Source organism: Gymnoscopelus braueri, assembly GCF_963280865.1.
Source record: "Gymnoscopelus braueri genome assembly, chromosome: 4".
Taxonomy (NCBI): domain Eukaryota; kingdom Metazoa; phylum Chordata; class Actinopteri; order Myctophiformes; family Myctophidae; genus Gymnoscopelus; species Gymnoscopelus braueri.
The window spans coordinates 44,732,920-44,758,631 of record NC_137605.1 but is presented as its reverse complement, the minus strand read 5'-3'; the positions used below and the strand labels follow the sequence as shown (position 1 = coordinate 44,758,631).

Here is a 25,712-nt window from a genome sequence, read left to right as displayed (position 1 = left end):
ACAGAGTACAGAGTACAGCAACTTGCAATGGGCCTGGTCTACAAGATACGCTACACCACAAAGACACCCATGTACCTGTCAAACTACTTCACAAACGTCAATGAAGTCCACAATCACAACACAAGAGGGAGCTCCAATAATCACGTTCAACCCAGATTTGGCTCAAACAAGGGGTTAAATTCATTCTCCTGCTGTGCCACAAAAATGTGGAACGCCCTACTAACAGTCGTAAAGGAGTGTAAATCCCTACTCTCCAATCAAAACCACTCTAAAAGAGCACTTACAGGTGGCTGCAATTCGAAACTGACCCCTGTAAAAGTCCCCCCTCCCCCACCCCCCCCCCCCCTCGAACTGTTTACTGTGCATAGTTTTATTTTTGTTTTCTAACTGTTTATATGATGTTTTGCATAGTAATGTATATTTGTCTGTCATTAAATGTTTCGATGAATTGAGTACAAAGGACCCCAATGGAAACAAGCGATAGGCTTTCTTTGGTTTAAAATCCTCTTAGCAGACCTTGTATAGAGCACCGAAGTCCTGACGTCACTCGTTCATCCCCAGGTTTGCGGAAGTAATTTATCTATGTAGAATAACATTGGGTCATCTTAGAATCGTCTCATATAAGAATTGTGGTCCAAAAATAAACACCGCGTGTCGGCGTTATTGTCAGGGAGGAGGTTCTGTATAGTTTATGATAGTCAGTCACTTATATTTGATACAGTCTGTTTCTGGCGAAAATGTAACTAATTTGGCGGAAGTAACATTAGCGTTTTCTCACCGTCAGTTGATGCTTCATATCCATAAGAGTCAACCCGCCGTGGTCATTTGTTTATTTTTGGAACACAGTTCTTATTTGACGCGATATTAAATACGTCTATGGGATTCAGAACGGGGGTGGAAAACTGCGAACCAGGTAGACAAACAAAGGATGTGTAAATGACGTCAGACTTCGGCGGTCTATTGAACTGTACTTTCCTGTGCTTTTTTTTTTGCAAACTTCTAATAAAGTATTCAATCAATCAATCTTGTTGTGATGTCTTGCTTTTCACCTCTTCTTTTCTCACCAAGGGGTTTACCTTTGCCCAAAGTCTGTGCAAAGTGTTCCCTTTGTTAACCGTGGGCCTGCAAAGCCCACACTAACTCTAATTAAGGGTTGTATAAATAAATACTGTAACAGTGTTGCTTGCCTTTAGCGAGCCCACAATTTGACATGAGTAATTTGGGCTATTTTCGTTTAATCGATAACAAGACTTTAAAAACAAAACTGTGACATAACCCCATCTAAGCACAACACAAAGCAGTACAACTAGGAACAAACTAGCTCCCGAGGGCACTTATTAACAACTGTCCAGCCAGCTGTGAAGTCTTAACCCTTTAAGACCGGGAACGCATCTGTGTGTCATCTTAAGATTTCTTTGGCTATTCAAAAATAGCAGATATACAAAGCTCATAGCGCGGCACCGAGTGCAGCGCTACAAGCTTGTAGATCTGCATTTTTTTTTTTAATCTTGTGCAAATCTTTAACCCACATTGACTGCCAGAATTATTTCCGATTTTTTGCAGTTTCATGCCAGGGTTTCTACATTGAAAAAAAATGGTGGTGGGCGACTACAGATGCAAAGCCACGTCCAGATGGCAAGACTTCTCACACTTCAGTAAAGAAGGATATTAAAAATGTCAGCATTCTGCTGAAATATTCATTTAATAGCAGCCCCAGCAGATCTCATTGAGCTCTGTAAACATCGCAAAATGTACTCATCATCGTGTTGCTGTCCTCTGAAGTGAAAAACGGATGGTTATGCATTAGAATCGTTCTTCACTTCCATTATTTATGTTGTTGAGCAAAATGTTCAGGGGAAATCGTCTGAGTCCGATGCTTTGAGCCAGTTATTTGACAGCTCTGAAGGCAACTATTTAATACTTAATACTGGAGGATTAATTTCTTGCAACAGACATCCCCTAACCTAACTTTAACTGTGATCACCAGCCATAGCCGGGCTGAAAGATTAACACTTGACTTGCAAATGTTCCGAGCACAAAATCGATGTGTACTCCAATTTTAACAAGCAGCTTATTACCCAGCGGCCATGTGAAGTGAGAGTGGCCACTGACATGAGGGGTCAATATCTCTGCATGTCTGTGGACAAGCTCTGGAGTCAATTAGCCAGTGCTGGTGTGTGTGTATGTGTGTGTGTGCGTGTGTGTGTGCGCGTGTGTGCGTGTGTGTGTGTGTGTGTGTGCTGGTATTACTAAACTTGTGAGGGCCTTAATGTCCCCACAAGTAAAGTCGAATTTGAAAAATACACATTGGGCCTCATTCACGACGCGGGCGTATGCTCCGATTTCATACTAAAGTGCAACTATGAGTGTTTCCACAAGCATATAGTCTGATTCATCATTGTTATTCCCACTGTAATTCATTCATTAGGTACACACAAAAGTGTTGGGCACTCGCATGTGGGATGAAACATGTGTAGAGCTATTATGCGTTATCCTTTGTGTAAAATCAATTCCAATAGCCTAGTGCCAACGACCTCAAACTAAATGTTTATATGAACAACATTTGTCAAAACATATAAAGAAATTTTTTATCTATTGCTTGTTTTTGAAGCGAGGGTGCATAAGAGGGATTCATGAGGCAAATTCAAACCCATTTTTATGGGGTTTCTTTTAGTTTTAGTTCTTTTTTGACACATTGAGAGCGGAACATTAATTATTATGTTCCTCAGTGTGTTTCTGCAAGTGTGACCACACTTTGGCGAATTAATTAGCCGATCATGATTAATGTTTCCGGAGACGACAGATGCAAAAATAGAAATATTAGGAGGTGTGTGTGTGTGTGTGGGTGAGAATTATGTCCATTCACTTTTAATGAAGCCTGATTTGAAGTATATACAGTATATCATTTTGGTAGTCCTTGACATGAAAAAGTTTGAGAACCACTGATATTATAGCAACATAAGTTTTTTTCTGTTTGTAGAATCCTCAGCAGCAAAAATTTGAGTTACAAATGTTCGCTTTAATAGCCAAAGTATAAGATAATGGTTAAAGTGGATAAAATAAAAAATGACAGATGCTTTCCCGGTCTTAGTGGATTAATACATTTATATTATAGGAGCATCTAAGAACGTTGTGCAGACTTTTCTCTCCACCTCATGTGCTACATTTTGTCCAGCACCCGTCGCAATTCTTGGATGTGCGCGTGCACCACCTGAACTCTTACCAAACATGGCAACATAAAAATCATAACTTGGAAAAAGCGAATGCAAGCACTTGTGCAGTTAAATAGTTCAGTTCACACTTGTCGGCAGTGCACGGCTCTGACACGAAACACTAGTTCAAAAACAGATCACCAGCACTCACTTGAATTCCTTTTAGGATCTCTTATTTATTGATAACACAGCAGCAGTTCAAGACACGGACGTTTCGGCCCACGGCCTTCGCAACGTGATTAATGATTTAATTTAATCGCGCTTAGGAAGGTTGTGGGCCGAAAACATCAGTGTCTTGAACTAGTGCTGGGTTAACAATAAATGGGACATCCTAAACGGAATTCCAATGAGTGCTGGTGATCGTTTTTGGAGCCAACATAAAAATCATAGACTAATTCCAACAAAGAAATTAGTCTCTGCGACTGCCATCACAAACCAAGGATTTGCTATGCAAAGGATACGTGCCGCCATGTCTGCCTTGTTTAAAGTGTGATTTGTAAAACATTGTACATTCACAGGATTAAAAGGAGCGGTCCTCTTACCTTGCCGTATGAAAAACTAAATCATAACGGTAATATATCCATGGAATTTACCATGCCGGTGAATACTGCCATTGGCAGAGTGAGACTGATACATGCGGTCCTAAACGTGTTTAAAGAATATTTTAGTACAGGACTCAATCGGCATCAGGGACTGGAACTATGCGTTTTAGAAACTGCCTTAAACTATTATCTTTATAAAAGAAAGTCAAAAAGAAAATTCAGCCTAGAGTTGGCAAGATTCCGATTGTCTACCCCTAAAAAAAAATGTGTATCCTAAATTCATGGCTTTGTTCTGTCTACTGCAAATGCAAATGAACGGAGAACAAAATGTAACAAATGCAAATAAAAATCAATGAAGAACAAAAGTAAAGTAGCAAAGTAACTAATCCTTTCAAAGCCAAAGCAAACTACACCATGGAGTTGGAAAGTGTGAGGACGAGACTCTGGAGGCGGCTGTCCAATTAGTCAAAATGGGCCCATTATTCCGACTTCCCAAGCGTTACGAAAAACGTTTTAGGTTAGCGTGAGGTTAGGTACAATTAGCATTCTTTAGACTAGAGAGAGACTGCACTGAAGGAGGAGAGTGCATCCGGTGCCGGTCCAAAACTCAGTGGAATCTAGTGAAGGTATAGAGTAACGCTTTTAACCCATTCAATCCGGGAACGCATCTGTGTCATTGGCTATTCAAAAATAGCAGATATACAAGCTCATTGCCGCGCTACGAGCTTGTAGATCTGCTATTTTTGAAAAATCTTCAAAATGTGTGCAAATCTTCTATCTTCTAAATCTATATTATTTTAAAGCGAATATTTGTAACTCAAATCTTTGCTTCATGGGGTTCCCTGGAACAAAACATTTTGAGATGGGGGGTGTCCGCTGCCAAATACATATCTAAAAATGTTCTCTAAACTAACAGTATGTTGCTATATCAGTGGTGCTCCCACTTTTCCATGTCAAGGACCCCCAAAATGATATGTGTTTGGCCGCGGACCCCCCATCTCAAAATATGTCGTTCCAGGGACCCCCCCAGAAGCACAGATTGGAGTAAAAAAAAAAACACTTTATAACATATATATATTCAAAGATTTGCCAAAAAAAATCATGATTTTTGAATAGCCAAAGATATATTAAAATGACACAGATGCGTTCCCGGTCTTAATGGGTTAAACATTCAGACAGACCCAGCAGGGGAAGATGGAGTGGAGAATGAGTTTTGGAACTCGTCTCCAACAGACACTGTAGAATAGAGCTGTCAGCATCTTTCTACAACTCCACGTCAACACAGACCTGCCAGCCTGGAGGGGATGTCGGATGAAATGAAAAATGTGCGGTGTGTGTATTTAAGTGTATGTGTTTGTGTAAGGGGATTGTTTTTATGGAAGTATGGATGTGTGTGTGTGTGTGTGTGTGTGTGTGTGTGTGTGTGTGTGTGTGTGTGTGTGTGAGAGAGAATAATGGGGAAAAAGATGCCTAGGGGATTGTTTTTATGAAACGGGTAAGATGGTGTGTGTGTGTGTGTGTGTGTGTGTGTGTGTGTGTGTGTGTGTGTGTGTGTGTGTGTGTGTGTGTGTGTGTGTGTGTGAGAGAGAGAGAGAGTGTGTGTGCGTGCGTGTGTGCGTGTGTGTGTTACAGCCCTTCACACAACATGTTGCACTTGCAGCTGATGCAGATTGAGTCCTGTTTCTCTCGGTTGCTACTGCCTCACATATATTTAGTTTGCATAATATGCAGTAAATGAGGGTCTTGTATATAATGTACAAAACCCTCGTTTGCTCGCAACGTGTTGCGATGCGACACGTTGCGATGCGACACGTTGCGAGCTTGTAGATCGGCTAATTTCACTAGTAGTTTGGGTCCCGGGCAAAACGTCTAATATCTCTTTTGGGACTTAAGCTAAAAAGTTTAGGAAACCACTTGTGTAGCACAATGGAGTGAGAGTGAGAGAGAGAGAGAGAGAGAGAGAGAGAGAGAGAGAGAGAGAGAGAGAGAGACGGAGAGACGGAGAGAGAGAGAGAGAGAGAGAGAGAGAGAGAGAGAGAGAGAGAGAGAGAGAGAGAGAGAGAGAGAGAGAGAGAGAGAGAGAGAGAGACGGAGAGAGACAGAGAGACACAGAGAGAGAGATAGACAGAGAGAAACAGTTATCCGTTCCCACTAAATTGAACAGAGAATGGTTATTAATCATGACTAAATTATTATTAATCTGTGATCAATCTGATTAAAGTTTTTAATCGTTTGACAGCCCTATAGTTTAAACAAAAGTTGTATTGTTAAAAAAGTTGAAGGTCTATTATGCTAATAATTATTGCTATTGACTCAGTGTTTGCTAAGTAACTGGTCTCTCCAGCTCTTTAGTAAACAGAGTATACATTTCCAGTTATAAATTCCTCCCATCAGGAGAGAGAACACAACAAAGATAATTGATCAGCTTGTGTTCCAGTTACAGTTTTGTCTGCACATTTGTTTGTTTCAACCACTTCCAATTTCCCTTGTTTATCCCATATACAAGGGATACTCAACAGGCGGACCGCGGTCCATGACCGGACCGTGGAACAACTCTCTGCGGACCCTGGGCAAATCATAGTAAAAAAGATTAAAAAAAATTAAATCAAATTTATTTAACTCCGATCTGTGCTTCTGTGGGTCCCTGGAACAACATATTTTGAGATGGGGGTCCACGGCCAAATACATATCGTTTTTGGGGGTCCCTGACATGGAAAAGTTGGAGCACCACTAATATTATAGCAACATAAGTTTTTTCAAAAAACTGTTAGGATTTAGAAGACATTTGTAGAATAAAGATTTGCACACATTTGCACACAGATTTGCACACAATAGCAAGCTCGTAGATCTGCTATTTTTTTTATAGCACAAATAAATCTTAAAATGACACGGATGCGTTTTAATGGATTAATCAGAAGTCAGGGAAAACCACATGGATGAATGTTTGTCCACAATGTTGGCACTGCTTCCTGGCTTTGATAATGTGTGCAGGAGTACAACCCTGCTGATCAATAATGCAAACCCTCTCCAGCTACACCGCATGTACTAGACCCTCAGGACAAAGTTCACAGTGAGAACCAAGTTGTAAAGGAGAGACGTGCCTTAAGGAGCAGATCAATCATAGATGAGCTCTGCCTCAGAAATAAAGTCCATCTCATACAGAAAGATCTATGTGCCTTGGGGAGCCAAGAGGGGAGAGCAAAAGAGAGCGAGACCAAAACGTGTTATTTTAAAGACCAGCTGAAATGAAAAATCATATCTGTGGTCATAATGGGGACAAAATAATCATAATTGAACTGGGGACCCCTCACCCTGACAAGCACTTGGAATTGTAGGCATAACATTCAGTTTGACTCGGGTTTCCACAGATAAATATTGTGAAAATAGCCGAACTTACAATCTCACAACGCCTCGCACTGCGAGGCGCCGTGAGATCAGATATTTTCATAATGTTTGCCTCTTTCTTACACTTTATTTTGTGAGATCAGATATTTTCATAATGTTTGCCTCTTTCTTACACTTTATTTTCACAGCTTGGCCGATTTGGTAATAAAAAGGTCTTAAAAGTTTGGATGGAGAGAGGCAAGTCGTTCCAGAGTCTGGGGGCGGCAGCCGCTAAGGCGCGGCCACCCCTGGTCTTTTTGCTAGACAACGATCAGAATCGACTTATCAGCAGACATCAGAGCCCTGGCTGGGGTGTGTGGCTATAGGAGCTCAGCGAGGTACAGCGGAGATAGTCTCTTTAAAGATTTAAAGACAAATAAAAGAACCTTAAAATGAATTCTAAAGTTGAGAGGGAGCCAGTGAAGTGAGGCCAGGACAGGACTGAGGTGAACTGGGGACCCCCCCCCCCCCCCCACCCTGACAAGCACTTGGAATTGTAGGCATTACATTTAGTTTGACTCGGTTCCACAGATAAATATTGTGAAAATAACCAAACTTACAAGTTCACAACCCCTCCCCCCCCGGCCACCCAGAACAGAAGATTTGAGTAAAAAAAAATCCAAAATTATTCAACATTTTTGAAGCACTTTCAAGATTAAAAAAAAAAAAATCAGAAATAGCAGATGTACAAGCTATTTACTTCCGTGAGCTTGTATATCTGCTATTTTTGAATAGCCAACGCTAAAATCGAAAATGACAAACATGCTTTCCCGGTTTTAATGGGTTAAATGTCCATCTGATGTCATTTAGTCAGTGTGTGTGTGTGTGTGTGTGTGTGTGTGTGTGTGTGTGTGTGTGTGTGTGTGTGCGTGCGTGCGTACGTGCGTGGTCGGTGCTGATGTGCTCCATACCGTAGCCGTGCGAGCGCTTCATGTGGTGCTTCATGTTGCTCTTCTGTGTGAATCTGATGCTGCACACCTCACACTTGAAGGGCTTCTTGCCCGTGTGTTTGACGATGTGCACCTGCAGGGCACTCTTCTGGTTGAAGGCCTTGTCGCACTGAAGACACTTGAAGGGCCGCTCACCTGGAACACAAGAGTCACAATTTACAACAGACGCCCCTGCCGGTGCAAACCTTGCCCAGGCCGACATCTCTTGTTCCAGGGTTTCCCAAACCTTTCCATGCCAAGGACCTCCAAACAGCCATAATAGAGAATTGAAAAAAAATAATGATTATATATTAGTTTTTAGTTTTTTCCTTTTCAATCCCCCCCCCTTTTTGGGGGGTCTTTTCTGCCTTTATTTATAGTGGAAAGTGGAGATGGACAGGAAACAGGGAGAGAGAGATGGGGAGAGACATGCAGTAAAGATCGACCGGTAACGGGACTCGAATCCGCGATGCACTGTCAGGCTACATTAGAGCCTAGGTGCTCGGCCCCAATAGGCCCCCCTTGCGCCCGCTGTCAGCTGCGGTGCCCGCTTTGAAAACGCGTGTCTTGTTCTACTTCTGCCGTTGTAACCTTGATGGGGCAGCGTACTCATCCTTCCCTCCATGTTTCATTAAAATATGCCTGTCCGTTCTCAAGTTATCTTGCTAGTAATCTCTCAAGACAGATTCAGAGCTCTGCGACAACTTCAAAGGGGAAAAGAAAATGAATTTCCTCCTTTTTTTGCCGATGCCGGTGGGAGAGTTCCCTTATACAGTAAATAGACCTAGTCAAACTGAGAGGTCCACTCTGTAAACTATAAGCTGGCTGTCAACTCACAGTCGTTAAAGCGAAGAGGGGGGGGGGGGGGGGGGGTGAGAGGGAGGGGAGTTGACAGAGAGAACTGTCTACCGTCTGTGTACAATATATTTTTGTGTTTAATGGCGCTCAGTGGACACCCCCGTCAAAAGGGAAGAGCGGTAGCCTGTAAACAGCCCCATTTCACTCTTAATCACGGTAATGGTTCCATTTATTAAACAGCCCTTTCTCCAGAGCCAAAGGGGGCATGCCGGGTCTCTAATATCAGCCAAACAAACCTTCATTCTATAGAGCATCGCAGTTCCCGCCCACTTCCTGGTTTTTCGTGGTGCCGGAAGGAACAACTCAATGCATTTTTCCCATTGACATTTCCAAAAATATTTATATCTATTAATTTAAGCCTCGAATCAAGCCATCATGACATGACATGAATCATGACCATAAAACGTTTTTTTTCTGTGATTTCTTTTATTTTATATTTAATTATATGATATACTATATTTAATAAATACCCTTTGTTTTGCCGTTTTCAAAAAAATAATCACAGAATCAAACGTTTTATGGTCATGATTCATGTCATGTCATGATGGCTTGATTCGAGGCTTAAATTAATAGATATAAATATTTTTGGAAATGTCAATGGGAAAAATGCATTGAGTTGTTCCTTCCGGCACCACGAAAAACCAGGAAGTGGGCGGGAACTGCGATGCTCTATAGGAGCTATTCAGTGCTTCCAAGGCCACCTTTTCTCCTAAACAGGAAACATTTCTCCCGGACTCGTTTTCTTCTTTTCCCTCTTTTTTGTGTGTGTGTAAGGCTATGCCACATTAAATCACTATTATTCACATTCACTGTTGCCCTTTCCAGGGAGAAAGAGACCAAGCTAATAGGCCAGCTGAAGTCCACACTCCCGTTCATAAAGACAACTTTTGCTACGCCGCAACATATCGACAAAGAAAAATGTGGTGCATCTTGTTCGGATATGAATCCTATCCACATTTTCTTGTGCGTACTGGGCACTAGGGTCGATTGGGTTTTATCTGATACCGGTGCTAAACCGGTATTTTAAAAGCGGTGCGTTGGTGCCTGAAATGGTGCCAGAACCGATACTTTTCAGTGCAAAAGAAACAGTATTTTTTTTTTGGCCAAGGCACTTGGTTTCATTCTGAGAGCCTGCTGCTAGTGCTGCCTTACTTTGCGCTGATTCTAGATCAGCCTAAATAATCACACAAACATTTGTTCACTCTATTTTCCCTTGGCATTGGGACGTACTGACTATAGTAAATTTAGTTTTTGTTCATAAATCACAAGCACTTGGATGGTGGAGTCACAGAAATAGTTATAACTGGTTCTTTGTGCACTGATAATCAGGTCTTATCTGTTAAGTAGGTCTGCAGTTAAAGGTTTCAGAGAAAGGTCAGACGACTTCATTACTTTTGTCTATGAATGTTTCAAATGGTGGCTGATTTCATGGCCAACAGAGATGATGAATATTGCTGATGTATATTCTCCTATGCATTGCAATGTATTTTGTTGTTGTTTTTGAGTGGTGCCAACCACTCCATCACCTGACCGAGTGTGTTAGTCTGTACGTCTATATGAGCACGGCCTCACAAGCTGCAGCTGATTGCAATACAAAGATGTAACCAGTTACACTAATTAAACACAAACAGGAGTGCAACACATGCGCCACTTCAAGACATGCACGCGCACCCACCCACCCACCCACCCACCCACCCACACCCACACACACACACACACACACACACACACACACACACACACACACACACACAGGCATGGAGGATTCGCGAGGATTGCGGTTTTGGGCGGATATTTCCGAGTTTTTGGTGGTTATTTGCGGTTATTTCTTTTTATAACTCTTAATAAATGTGATTCTGTTCATTTAAAAAAAAAAGATTTTTTTTTTTTTTTTTTTTACTTTTTTTGCAGGGCTCCCCCAAGCACGGGGCCCTGTGCGGCCGCACCGTTCGCACTACCCTTGGTGCGGCCCTGCCTCCAGGCTAAGGGATAAGCATCCCTCTACAAACTAGCTAATTGCAACACTCTCTCCTCCGGCTTATGGGATGTAGTGGAACTAGCTGATTGCAGACACTGAAGTTGAATTAAGTTCACTGACTGACATTTAATTTAATGAAGAGTAACTGGTAGCTTTGCTCACTACACTTTCCAAGTAGCTTGCCAAACACTGATAGATTATGTACAACTGCTAATCACATGCTGTGCATTGTTTGGTGTTTGTATATAGTATGTAACTAACTGCTGCTGATAATGAAAATTGTGGAAGGTAGAAACAGTAGCCAAACTAATCCCAAATTCCCGCAGTAACAATGGAGCTGCAGTTCTGTGGTCTAGTGAGTCAACGTGAATAACGAGCAGCCTAGATCAGGCAAGTGGGGAGTTGAACAGAAAAGTTGGTTAAATATCCCCATGCTTAAGAAAATACTGCATGCTGTTCTGTTTATGCTGAGGTGAAGCGGGTGGGGTGGGGGGGCTTATTAAAAATCTGCCAAAAGCACCTGCGAAAATATTACAATTCCTCAACTAAATTCTAAGCACAAAACCTAAACTATCTCCAGAGAAATAATGGTTCGAGGTAATAGGGCATGTCTCCTGGCAAGGTAATAGGGCATGTCTCCTGGCAGATGACTCTGGTTTTTATAACTCTTCCATATTACATTTTTACACTGCTCTCAGCATTCGGCCCTTTTAATCCATGAGCCAGACAAGATTTCATTATCGAAAGAGTGGGCAAAACCAAACCTATATTAAATTGTTCATAGGGTCAATACGAGTAAATAAATATATGATAACCTCTCCACAGGAGCAGCTTTTTCATGGTTATCACACATTTTGTTATTTCCCCCATACGTACATGATAGGTGAAAAAAGGACAAAATTTAAAAAATAGTTATCATAATGAAACTTCCTGAGTTGATTACTTACATGAAGACAATGATTTATCGTATTACAAGTTTTCTGAAATTGTATATTTAAATACGCAAATTAGGCATTTAGTCCATGAGCCAGAGCCCCAAAATTGAGCCAGATATTGAATATTCCCTCGTTAAAAACCTTTGACTCCAACATCTTAACAAAATGAAATAAGTATGTTGACTCTGGCTTTGTCCAATGTTCCAATGTTGATTCTGGAAAGTTATGCAAATTTGGGCATATTTTCCTAATGCCTAATTTGCATATTTAAAAATACAATTTCAGAAAACTTGTAATACGATAAATCATTGTCTTCATGTAAGTAATCAACTCAGGAAGTTTCATTATGATAACTATTTTTAAAATGTTGTAATGTTTTCACCTGTCATGTATGTATGGGGAAAATAACAAAATGTGTGATAACCATGAAAAAGCTGCTCCTGTGGAAAGGTTATCATATATTTATTTACTCGTATTGACCCTATGAACAATTTAATATAGGTTTGGTTTTGCCCACTCTTTCGATAATCATTGCTCAATTTTGGGGCTCTGGCTCATGGACTATTTGTGTGCTTGTGTGCTTGCATGCTGCGTGCATGTTTGTTTGTTTGGGTGGGTGGGAATGATCAGAAGGCTACGCCAAAGAGAGGATTAAATTGAGCCAATTTAAAGATCAAGGGCACAATCGACAGACACAGAACAAGAGACTAAACAAATGCACCCCCAGTGCATTTGTTTAGTTTCCTTTGTTTTTATAATTGGAATACTTGTAGCCTTAGCGTGTGTGTGTGTGTGTGTGTGTGTGTGTGTGTGTGTGTGTGTGTCAAGGCTTCGTTGTTAAGCCAGCCAAAAGACTGGCCCTGAGTCACTTCACACCTTCTAAAAGCAGCAGCTCGACAAAACAGTACAAATATATTAGTTCTACAAAAAAGTACAAGTATATTAGTTCTTCTCAGTTCAAGTTTGTGTTGTAGCTACCTTTGCCGTGGTAAAATCAATGAACCGTTGCAAGTGCGTGTGTGTGTGTGTGTGTGTGTGTGTGTGTGTGTGTGTGTGTGTGTGTGTGTGTGTGTGTGTGTGTGTGTGTGTGTGTGTGTGTGTGTGTGTGTGTGTGTGCGTGCGTGCGTGCGTGCGTGCGTGCGTGCGTGCGTGCGTGCGTGCGTGCGTGCGTGCGTGCGTGCGTGCGTGCGTGCGTGCGTGTGTGTGTGTGTGCGTGTGCGTGTGTGTGCACGTGTGTGTGCTTGCGTGCGTGCGTGAAACTAAAAAGTTGTTAAAGCCTCTTTTTTATATAGATGCTGGTACAAGAAGGAGTCACTCCTTCTTGTACCAGCACAGCACCTATATAAAAAAAAGGCTTTAATTGTCCGAGCTGCTCCAGTGTCAATTCTCTTCTACAACTACAACTGCTGCTCCTGTGTGTCTGAAGTTTTCTCGGCGGATGGACTGTCTTGAAGCATGAACCTTCAGTGGCTATCCGACGTGAAAATGGGGAGATGGCTGGTGTTGCAGTTCCATTTTAGATTCTCCCTACATAACTCACATACAGTATAATAAAAAAATTGAAAATACATTGAATTTCACTCACCCAAATATATACAGTATGTCCTCAATCCGTCAATAGTCTACTTTCACAGTGCTGGCACATGCTACTGTATATCTCCTATCTACACAACTACACTTTGAGAAGTAGTCTAAAAGTCCATCCGACGAGAACACTTCAGACACAGGTGCCCATTCATACTGCCAGCAAACTTTTAGACGTAGTCTAAAAGTTTCTCAAAATGTCCATTGTAAATGTTTCCTTTCCTGGACATTTTTCCTTTTTTTTTTAAATCAGATTTTGGGGTCCTTTGTTGATAAGTCAGTGAGAGAGAGAAGAAACTGGGAGAGAGTGTAGGGGAGTGACATAAAGCAAATGGTCTGCCCGGTCTGGGAGTGGAACCTGGGACTCACTGTCAGGCATCGGAGCCTATGTGGTACGTGCCCCAAACCATTGGCTCTCAAACTGGGGTCCGGGAACGCCCAGTTGTCCTTGGGGTGGTTCCAGGGGGTCCCCAGCAAAAGTAGTTTCCCCATTGACTGCGCTTTGCTGTTTAAAGCTCTAGACTCCACGAGGAGCAAATCCATGTAAAAAAAACCATCCATTCATGTTGCGCGATGACCCTGGCTACAACCTGGAACGATAACATTTCACTCGCGAGTTACAATGGGGGGGGATCGCGCATCGCGCATGACCGGTTTTCCCCACCGGAAACAGATTCGGAGATATAGGTGTTTTAAAGAAGGAAATAGACAGGAAGTGGATGGCAGCCATGTTTTTGTTTTTCCGGTGATCTATCTGGCCTATCCTTCTCAAGATCACAATGGGTACTCCCAGAGCTGCTCTAGCCCCGCCCGTGTGGAGAAAAACGAAAAAAACAAAAAGACATATTTCACGGTCTGGACCGTGTTCGGCACCGGACCGCTACTCTGCGCAAACACGGTTCAGACCGTGTTTGGCACCCGATGTGTTAATATAGCGTCACAATCATTTCAACCACTTTAACTATTTTATACTTTTAGCTATTTTTGAAGAATCGTGACTGTAGCTGCCATAATAGGTGGTCATTTGTTTATTTTTCATTTCTCTATTGTAATATCATTTATTTGTCCTGAACTTGGGTTTACCATGTATTTGTTGCACCGGAAGGTCTAATTGTCTGGATAAAGCCGGAACACTTTATAAGGTGTGGTTTCATGCAGACTCACAAGCGTGTTACACTGATACACTTCCGCTCACTAAGGAGCGTCTTGTTTGAGCGTGTGCGGGACGGACTTGTCTTTGCTTTATAAATGTGTACATTTACGTTCCTATCATGTGTCTTCTTACTGTATGTTGATTTGATGTATTTTGTTCCAGTTGTGCGTTGCTGTTGTCGACCACGGATTCTCTCATTCCCTTTGGTTTATGTGCAGTCAGCGAGGTGTGTTTGTGTTTCAGTCATGTTTTCATTACATTCATGTTGTTTATACTTTAATGTTCCATTATTTATGTGCGTGTATTGTTTATGCTTTGTTTTGTACAGTTTTACGTTGTTGGATTGTTTGCCAGTAAGAGTGCAATAAATCTACCAGTATGAAGAACAACCTGAGTCGTTTTTGGGACCAAAGGCAGTGATAGTGACAATGTGTGCAAATATTTGAATAATATTTATATATTTTTTAAGCGAACATTTTTAACTTTGCTTCTGGTGGGTGTGTCCCTGGAACAATTTATTTTAGCTCGGGGTTCGCGGCCAAATACATATCATTTTGGGGGTCCTTGACATAAAAAAGTTGAGAAGCTAGCATAAATGTATTCGTTTTCTTTTTTTTATTATAACATTTCTGGAATAAAGCTGCTAATTTAACGTTGAGGTGCCCACAGGGTTCATGTGCCCAAATAATCCATATACTTTAGTCATTTTCCCTTCCTTTTTATGACCCTGTTGAAGCGTTACCTGTGTGTGTGCGGTTGTGTCGCTCCAGCTGGCTGCGCTTGGCAAACGCTTTGTCACAGGAGGAGCAGTTAAAGACCCGAGGCTTCTGGGAGCTGGGGGAGGGGCCAGGCTGGTGGACACGCTCATGCTCCTGGAAGAACGGAATAAAAGACAGGAACGGAAGGAGGGAAGGAAGGAAAGAAGAAAAGAAGAAAGGGGGTTTAGCTTCTAAACAGTCGTTTCCCAACCTGGGGTATATGCCAAGTACTGGAGTAGTTGCTTTTTAAAAATACTATATAAGAATAATTATTCAAAAGTACATGCTTTTAACAATACTTAAGTATTCAAAAATACAAGCACAATAATTTTTTTTACATGAATGCATTGCTGTGTTTGAATTTAGACATTTTCCCCCAAAATTCAAAGATATTCCAGAAACTTATAACTTATATTATATAAATAATTGTGAAAATAGCAGACCTAGCAGACCTTATTCTCACTAGATAGCTTGTAGATCGGCTGTTTGCAAAAAGCGTATGTATAAAATAGGACTTAAGTGGTTAATGTATGTTTTATAATATAAGAATTTATATCTGCAAAGTAACTAGCGAGTAAAGTTTTCAAATAATTGTAGTGGAGTAAAAGTACAATATTTGCCTCGGATGTAGTGGAGTAGAAGTAAAAGTATTGAAAATTGGAAATATTCCAAAATACCTCAAAATTGTAAATGTACTTAGTTACTTTACACCACTGTAATCAACCACAAAAAGGTCAAACCTTTTCAACTGAGCTTGTAGATCAGCAAGGTCTTGCTATTACTAACATTTTTGAATATAAATGGGAGAAAAAAATAAGCGTGGGGGGGGGTTCTCCCGTGTTGCATTCAAACACACCCCCCCCCCCCCCCCCCCCCCCCACACACACACACACACACACACACACACACACACACACACACACACACACACACACACACACACACACACACACACACACACACACACACACACACACACACACATTCATCTGCAAGGCAATCAGAAACTCAACAATCTCTGCCCTTATCAGCTGGGTGTAAAGTAGTGACACAGAGCACCTGTCCCAATCTGATCCTTTACAAGCTCTGATGAATTGGAACACCACCAATTTGGTGCCAGCCAGGCAAAAAGTGACATTCTGATCCACCACAGAAAACAGGAAGCCTCTTAAGGGAAAACCTCACACACAAACACACACGAGCATGCGAACACGCACCACACATTTTTCCTCAACAGGTTCAGAACTTGTATTAACCTTATACGCCCAAAACCGTTACTTTCAGGAAATGGGAACAATAAGGATCCCATGTAGTTATCATTAGTTACAAGCTCTTATTAAAGCAGCACTATGTAACTTTTTAACAACTATATAGCATGTAGATGTCCCACAAAATTATAAAATTACATATTTAAGCAATAACAATCATCCCTCCATAAATGTACAGACTCAGGGGGGTCCCTGCGAGGGGCTTGACTGTATTACTATGTATAGGGGAGACAACGAATTTAATCCTGGCATTTGCCAAGGCACCACTACTTTTTTTTATTGGCATTGCACTGATTGTAATGGACACTTTATTTGTCTTATGACGGGATACGGTGAGACACTTATGAGGCACTGATTATAATGGACACTATTTTTTCCTGCATAGTGCAGGACAGTTGTAGAGGTTTTACTTCCGTATACCGTTGCTCTGTATTGTTGATGCTTCTTGTTTTTTCTTTTGGCCTTGTATTGCTGTACACAACCTTCATTTCCCCCGCGAGATAAATAAAAGGTATCTTTCTATCAGTCAAAGCGAACACTGGCCAATCAAAGCGTGTCCTCGCCGGACATGCTTGCAGAGACTCTTTGCGAACGCGGAAGGAGCCGCGCCTCCGCCCAAGTGGAGCCTACTATGAAACTCTGCTCGCCTTGTGTGTGTGTGTCTCTGTGTCTCTGTGTGCAATATTGTGTGCGGCCGCCAGAGTGCGCCAGAGTGCAGCTACAGTCAAAACACACACACACACACACACACACACACACACACACACACACACACACACACACACACACACACACACACACACACACACACACACACACACACACACACACACACACACACACACACACACACACACACACACACACACACACACGCGTCCGTAAATACAAAATATTTTCGAGCTGCGTTCGCTTCCAGCGTTCGCGCGTCTTACTTGTAGGTAATGAAGTCAAAGACGTTGGCAGCCATGTTATTTGTGTCCAAAATGGCCACTGATACCGCTGATACTTTTGGGTATCTTGGTTAAATATTTATAAAACTCAAAGAGACACAACCACTTTCAACCTGGTCTCCCTATTTTTGGCACGTCATTACTGTTCAACGTTTTTCAAAAATAGCTGATCTACAAGCTCACAAGGATGTTACAACATCTGCCTGACAGATACGATAAGGTGCAAAAAATGAAGACTGTAATTTATATTGACAGGATATGCTCGTGTAAATTCAACTCATTATTTCAAATCGATTTTTTTTTGTTGACAAAATCACCTCCCACATTATGGAAAATAGCAGCTGCACAGTTCCTTCTTGCATGTCAATAGCCAGCCCACACGTTACAGACTCTACTTTTCACATCACCTCTCTACGCTCTCTAAACAAAACAAAAAGTGAAATAAAAAGGCATTTTTCATTAACAACGTATACAACAGTTCATGTTTCACTTAGTGTAGTCACAGTAAATATGCAAAGGGACATTACTGAAATTATTTTTCTTTCTTTAAATTTTTTTTTATTAGTGTTTGTTATTTGTCCAAAATTGCTGCTGCCTAAGCGCATTTTGCCATCCATTGAGGTAAAATGTTGTAGTCTTGTGGGAACTATCGTCTATGCACTTTTTGACCAGATGGTGTGGAGTTCTGAACAAGAAAATGTTCTGCCTCTTAATTTATCATGATGAGAGACTGGATCTTAATCATCAGCAAAAAAAAGAACAGGGGCGTAATGAGAATCGTGTAACTCATGTTTTCTAAGAAAAAGCGCTGGCTAGAGTGCTTTTTCTGCTTAAAAAATGAATAAATCAAGAAATAATTAGAAGAGGGGTTGGGGGCGGCCGTGCTATTGACTGAAAATGTACTTTAATATAACTTTATGAAACTTCGCCGAATTTTGAAAACAAAGACGACCTTTCAGGTTTCTGTGCTCGCCCTTTGATTGTATGACCTACGGTTCAAGAGTTATAAGCCAAAACATAAAGCGACCTATTATAGCACCACCATGACGCCGATTTGGAAAACTTGGTGGGACGGTTCTGCCTTGGCCTTATTGGGAGTGTATGTGAAAGATTCACGGCAATTGGACACTAGTACGTTCACTGCTTTGAAAGCCAATCGTAGCCAATCAGAATGGAATCTGAAAAGTCTGTCAGATACATCTTGATTACATGACTACAGAGATAATGTGCACCGATTTTGTTGACCAAATCGGTAGGAGTAGTAGCAAAAAGGTGTATTTTGAAGAAAATGCTAAATGGGACCGCAGTACTGTGGTCTATTGAGCAGCCTAGAGCGGGCAAGTTTGTATACAAGTTGGTATAATTTTCCAATATGTATTCATACGAAAACACTGCATATTCTGTGTATTGTATTCAGTGTTTTGTTTCCGTTGAGGTGAGGTGAGTATATTCAAAACAAACAACTGAAACCATCTCCATGTCCCTGCTCAGCTCCATAAACCATGTTTGTTTATGCCAGCCAGGGTGCATGTGTGCATGTTCTCTGACAGCACATTGTTAGACACAGCTACAAATGACAGAGAACAGTTTGTCGTAACAATTCGTATCATTATGGCATTTAATTTAAGTCATTGCGTGTGTGTGTGTGTGTGTGTGTGTGTGTGTGTGTGTGTGTGTGTGTGTGTGTGTGTGTGTGTGTGTGTGTGTGTGTGTGTGTGTGGCACCCTGGAGGATGTTGCTGCTGACCGTCAGTGGTGTAAAGTAACTAAGTACATTTACTCAAGTACTGTACTTAAGTACAATTTTGAGGTATTTTTTACTTTACTGGAGTATTTCCCATTTTCAATACTTTTACTTCTACTCCACTACTTCTCAGAGGCAAATATTGTACTTTTACTCCACTACACGCATTTGAAAACTTTAGCTACTAGTTACTTTGCAGATATAAATGATTATATTATAAAACACACATTAACCACTTTAGCCCTATTCTATACATAGACTATTTTCAAACATTTTAGTACTTTTACTTTTGGTACTTTAAGTATTTTAAGTAAATTTTGAAGCCAATACTTTTGTACTTTTACTCAAGTAACATTTTGAACACAGGCCTTTTACTTGTAACATAGTATTTATTTATTGTGGTATTGCTACTTTTACTTAAGTAAAATATCTGAGTACTTTTTCCAACACTGCTGACCGTAACACCTGGCGTCAGCTGTTCCCGGGATGAGACCCAAATGCTGGAGGAGGAAAGGACAGCCAGGAGACAGGAGAGGAGACTCAGGAGGAACACACCTACAGTTGCCGTTGCTACTACCACCAACATACACATGTCCTACCATGCAATAGGACTTGTGGGTCCAGGATAGGGCTATTCAGCCACCAAAGAACTCACCGCTAGAAGTGCACGTCATCATCGGATTCGATGGACAACCATAAGCAAAGCAAGCAAGTGCGCACGCAGACTGGTTGTTTGAGGGTTTCAACAACTTGGGGTGCCCCAAAAAGAAGGCAAAAAGGGCTGGCAAAGTATTGTACTGTCTCTGCTATAAATGGCAGCCGCCACATATGCGGAGACGCTGTTACTTATACCCGTAGAGTACTGAGTGACACGCTTATTGTATCATGAAGACTATAGGCCATGATTTTGTGAATGTAACCTTAACTGTACCTTTAATATGTGTGTCCTTGTGTGCTCTCCTTTGTGTGGACATGAATAAAGTATTGGCATGAGAAAACATACGTTTACATTGCCAAAGCAGAAAGCACAATACAACAATACAGCAATACAAAAAATATGTACATTTGAAAGTCAGAATCTTCAATAGATCAATTTCTATGTACCAAGATCACTGGGTGCAGGTATAGTGCCGGAATATACACAATGATTAGTCTTTAGGGTGGTTGTGTTCCGTTTGATATCCTTTTCCTATCACAGCAACTCACGAATCTTGCTGCTGTGTTTGCACATTGTTGTACTTCGCCCAGCAGATATGGGAGTTTTTTGTCATTGGTCATGTTTTCAAAATCTCCGTGTGTGGTTGTAATCTGTGGGAAGTATGTGTCTCTGATGTCTTGGTACAATGGACAGACGGTTAGGAAGTGTAGCTCGGTTTCCACTTCATTTTGTGTGCAGTGGGTGCATAGTCTGTCTTCTCTCGGGATACAGGTCTGCCTGTGACGACCTTTCTCGATCGCAAGACTGTGCTCACTGAGTCTGTACCTAGTTAAGATTTTTCTTTGTTTTGGGTCAGTCACGGTGCTCAGGTATTCTGCCACTGCGTATTCTCTGTTTAGGGCCAGATAGCATTCTAGTTTACTCTGCTTTTGTGTTGCTTCTTTCCAGTGTGTCAGGTAGTTTTCCTTTTGCTGTTTTATAATTTGGTTTAGTCCAATGGGTTTTCTATCTCGTGGCTCTGTTTGTGTTTGTGCCCGGAGTTCCAGGGCCAGCTGGCTGAGGGGGCATCTCTCTAGGGTTTCGCTGCGTGTGAGTGCCTTGTTATGGAGTGCATCTAGGTCGCTTTCTTTTAGGTGGTTGTAGAACTTAAGTGCTCTCTTTTTTATTTTGATAATTAGTGGGTATCGTCCTAATTCTGCCCTGCATGCATTATTTGGTGTTTTTCGCTGGGTACGGAGAATGGATTTGCAGAATTCTGTGTGTAGGGTCTCGGTTTGGTGTTTATCCCATTTTTCAAGGTCATGGTTTGCTAATGGTCCCCAGATCTCACAACCATAGAGGGAAATTGGTTCTATCACAGAGTCCAGTATTTTAAGCCAGGTTTTAATTGGGATGTCTATTTTGATGTTTCTTTTGATAGCATAGAATGCCCTTCTTGCCTTGTCTCTCAGGTCCTTTACAGCTTGGTTGTAGTTCCCTGTGCTGCTGATGTTTAGGCCAAGGTAGGTATAGTTTTTTGTTTGTTCTAGTGGGATTGGTCATTTTACGTAGGTGGAGCGGCGGCCAGAGTGAAGTCATAGCTAATTAGAATGGAATCTGCCAATTCTGACAGATACATCTTGATCACATGACTCCAGAGATATAATATGTACCGATTTGTTGGAGTATTGGACAATATTTGTAGGAGTAGTAGCATTTTTTTTAAAGTAAGGCCGATGCACACCTCAAAGGCTAGTGACAGGCGAGTAGGACAACCAGGAAGGTCCAAATGTTCAGAAAGGGATCTTTGATCTCAGCTCAAAGACAGAGCACACTGTCTGGAGCTTGCAAAAAAGATTCTCTTTAATCCAGAGAAAATAATTATTGTGTCAGTCTTTTTGATGGTTGTATTCCATTGGACATCCTTCTCCTGTCACAACAGCTCACAAACCTTGCTGCTGTGTTTGCGCATTGTTGTACTTCACCCTGCAGATAGGGAAGTCTCTCGTTTCAATTTCTCTCACCCCTAGGTGAGAGAAACTATCACCCCTAGGTGAGAGGAACTATCACCCCTAGGTGAGAGAAACTATCAACACATCTATCAACTATCAACACATCCGAAACTGTGAAAAACAATGTGATCATTAAAAGTTAGATATTCTTCTCCCTAATCAAGAAAGTAACGCAGTGGTGGGTTCTACCGTCAGATGCTGTGTACGTAGTACACCTTGAGATTTGTTTTCGTCGCCACCGTACACCTTCAAAAACTGTTCAAAACAGCGTATCTGAGACGCTGATACGCTCTGATACGCTAACTGACGGCGCTGACTGACTGGCGTTAACGTGCACTGTGCTGCTCAGGGCTCAGGCAGCAAAGTGAGAGAGAGATTCCAAAACACACTCGCCCCCATTCATTTCGCGGACAGAGGCCGCCGGATTAGACCCGGGGCGAGTGTGTTTAGGGACGAGTCTTCTGTGATTTCATTCACCAGCCAGTGTTGCCAGATTCTGCGAGAGAAATAAGCAACCAGTTCTATGAAAACAAGCCCAAAAGAAGCAACTTAGGCCACATGAGCACTTAAAACCTACGCTATTTTTTGAAGCAAGCCTAAGCAAGTACACTTTAGAAACAAGCCCCAAAAAACGACCGACATTTTACAAGAAAACTTTACAGAAAAACAAGCCCAAAGTCGCTTATAATACGCGGACATGGCAACACTGGCCCCAGCAGGTAAAGCCCCGGAAGAGTGAGACAGGCAGCGCCAACAACAAAAACAAACAAGGAACCGAGAGTGGTAAGAGAGACAGAACGAGAGCAAGACAGACATTACAGAGCGAGACACACACGCGCGCAGAAACTTTTCACATGCAATATTTTTGTGGGCCACACACGCGCGCGATACATTTAATTATAGACGCGCGCATGCCGTGCGTGTGGGAGGCAGGGAATAATCATAGTATACCTTCAAAAAAAAACTAGAACACACCACTGCAGTAACGGCTTTCTTTGCCGTAATTGTACAATAAGATGACTATCCACAGGCCAAAGCAACATTCTGGTCTCCAGCTAATGAGGACCATCGGGACAGAGAGGACAAAACATGGCCCCTTCTCACACTGCCACAACGTCCCACGAGCAATTTACGGGTGTCAATTGGAGCAGAGCTGAACAGCGAAGTGTGAAATGGCTGGCAGGCACATGGGTTCAAATATTTGTTTCCAATAAAGTGGGAATTGGGCAGCTACAAGCTTTAGTTAGAGGTGTCCATAGGCATCAAATTGGTTTTAATACTAGATACAGATGGTCCCAAATGATCCAGCGGAGCACATAATTCTGCAAATGAGATGAAAATTTTTGGAGGCATGATGCCTGCAGACCAAAGGAAGGACGGACAAAATTAGATGCGTCAATAAAACCCACAGAGACAGCATATTGGCAATAAAATTCAAGAGCCATAGCGTATATTTTGCTCTAGGAATTATCCAAACAGGAAGCATTATTCTCCAACGGATCCCGAGGCGCTCCTCTTGCCCTCCTTGCGTGTCCATTCTTGCTCTCTGTCACTTATTCCAAGACTAACTCGGTCGCTGCAGGCTTTTGAACTCACATGCATACGAAAAAAGCCCCTGCATTTTGCTTATTTATTTTTGAGTGGTGCCAACCACTCCAAGGACTGACTTTGTGTGTAGGTACGTCCGTATGTATGAGCACGGCCTCAACAGCTGCAGCTTATTGCAACACAAAGATGCAACCAGTTACACTAATTAAACACAAACAGGAGTGCAACACATGCGCCACTTAAAGACATGCACACACACACAGGCTGGCTTCTTATTTTGATCATAAGACCCAATTACTGAATGTCAGTCTCCAGGTTTTCTTCAGAATATGTATGACACTGATTTGCTATGACACTATGACACATAATGAGTCCACTAGTACAGTAGTTTTCTAACTTTAAATTTTCAAGGACCCTTATAATTTTGAAAGTGTACACTCTCAAGAGTTACAGATCTGTAAAGGTCCTTTAAGGCTATAGTCTCTTTATGTGGTGGACAAAAATGTCCACCACAAGCCAGCATGGTGATGACCCCTGCTGATAATAGCTATGAATGAAATTAACTCATCAATGGCACCACTGCACTTCACACTGGGTGAGATTTCTCATAGTGTGCACAGTATGTGCTGGAGCCTGGAACATGGTGCAATGGACTGTAAACAAGGCTCTGTCTCTCTATGTGTGCAACTTTATTTTCTTCTTGAAAACTCACTGAAAGAACAAATAGTCATTATTCCCTATAGTCTATAATTTCCAAGGCTGAGGTCAGCAGGTAGAGTTGATTTATGGGCGTAATGAAGTTCATCGATTTTTCGGCGACCGGCTCACAAGAACACAAGACAAAGCTCACTGTGACCGAATACTCTACTCTACTCCATTAAAATCCTTTATTGCCTTATTGTGCTCCCAGTTATTATAGGATTAATATGAACACAGTCCTTCTTACTTAATATAAGGCATTGTATGGTCTGGTACAATACCTCAGTTCAACAGTGGTTTTATTGTTGTGGCTCTAACTTCCCACGCAACTTCCATGGAAGGTTTTATAGAGACTCTTTCCAGATTTTCAAACTTGGGATGCAATTTATTGATTATATTTTTCGGTATGGCTCTGCTACCCTAACTACTGTTAAATCGATGTTCACGTGGATGTGACACCTCTGTGTCCCATTAGCTGTTGCTATATATATATATATATATAGCAACACTGGCGGTGGAATTAATTCATTAACTCTCTCAGTGCCAATGAAATACAAAAATATGTTCTCTAAACTGCCAGCAATTTTTTTTTTTTCAAAGTAAAAAAAAAGTGCTTAGGGAGCGAGATACAGCCTTTTTCAGTTATAAGTTAAACAAAGAGTGGATGGAGCTGCAAATCTTCAGATAATGATATCTTGGGTTCTGAACATTTAAAAAATAAATAATAATAATAGTAATAATAATAATAATACAAAATTAAAAGATTAAACTCCGGATTTTTCGTTCTGGCACTGAGGGCATTCAGAAAAAACTCGTGATAACTCGGGCTTGGAACTGAGAGAGTTAATACATGTCAGTTGATGTGTTAAAAAGAAATAATGTGCAGCATGCTTTCATAGAAGACATGCTTGCTTCTATGGAATTCAAATGGCTGAAATCAGCCGTGGTGACCGAGAACTTTAATCAATGCGTGTGTGTGTGTGTGTGTGTGTGTGTGTGTGTGTGTGTGTGTGTGTGTGTGTGTGTGTGTGTGTGTGTGTGTGTGTGTGCGTGCGCACGTGCGTGTGCGTGTGCGTGTGCGTGTACCTTTAGATGCGTGGCTCTCTTAAAGGCCTTGCTGCAGACCCTGCAGACGTGACAGCGGTCCTTGCCGTGCGCCTGCCTGCAGTGGCGGCGCAGCGTGTTGGCGTTGTGGCACACCTGGTTACAGTAGAAACACTGGTTCCTGTTCTGGACGTCTGCCTGGCCGTCACTCACTCCCACACCGTGGCCCTCCTCCATCAGCTGGTTGGTACGCGCGCACGCACACGCACACACACACACACACACACACACACACACACACACACAAACACGTTATCGTTGCTGTCGGGCAGAAACCTTGTATCTTCTCCATATTTCAACTTTTTAAAGTTTTTTCTTTCGTAAATGAATGCTCTACTTCGTCCTACTAGAGTGTCACACAAAAGTAGCAATAAAAACCTAATCTACAAGCTCACAACGCATCGCGATGTGACAC

At 41.8% G+C, this 25,712-nt stretch overlaps 1 protein-coding gene across 1 annotated transcript in view; it reads right to left on the bottom strand.

Moving 5' to 3' along the window:
* The window catches only part of znf236 (zinc finger protein 236), a 137,778-nt gene that overhangs the window by 5,132 nt on the left and 106,934 nt on the right, over positions 1-25,712 (bottom strand). The window contains exons 27-29 of the mRNA XM_080427403.1: positions 25,280-25,477; positions 15,318-15,447; positions 8,050-8,223 (exon numbers count right to left, since the gene is read on the bottom strand). Coding sequence (XP_080283529.1) covers positions 8,050-8,223; positions 15,318-15,447; positions 25,280-25,477 — 502 coding nt within the window. The remainder of the gene's footprint in view (positions 1-8,049; positions 8,224-15,317; positions 15,448-25,279; positions 25,478-25,712) is intronic.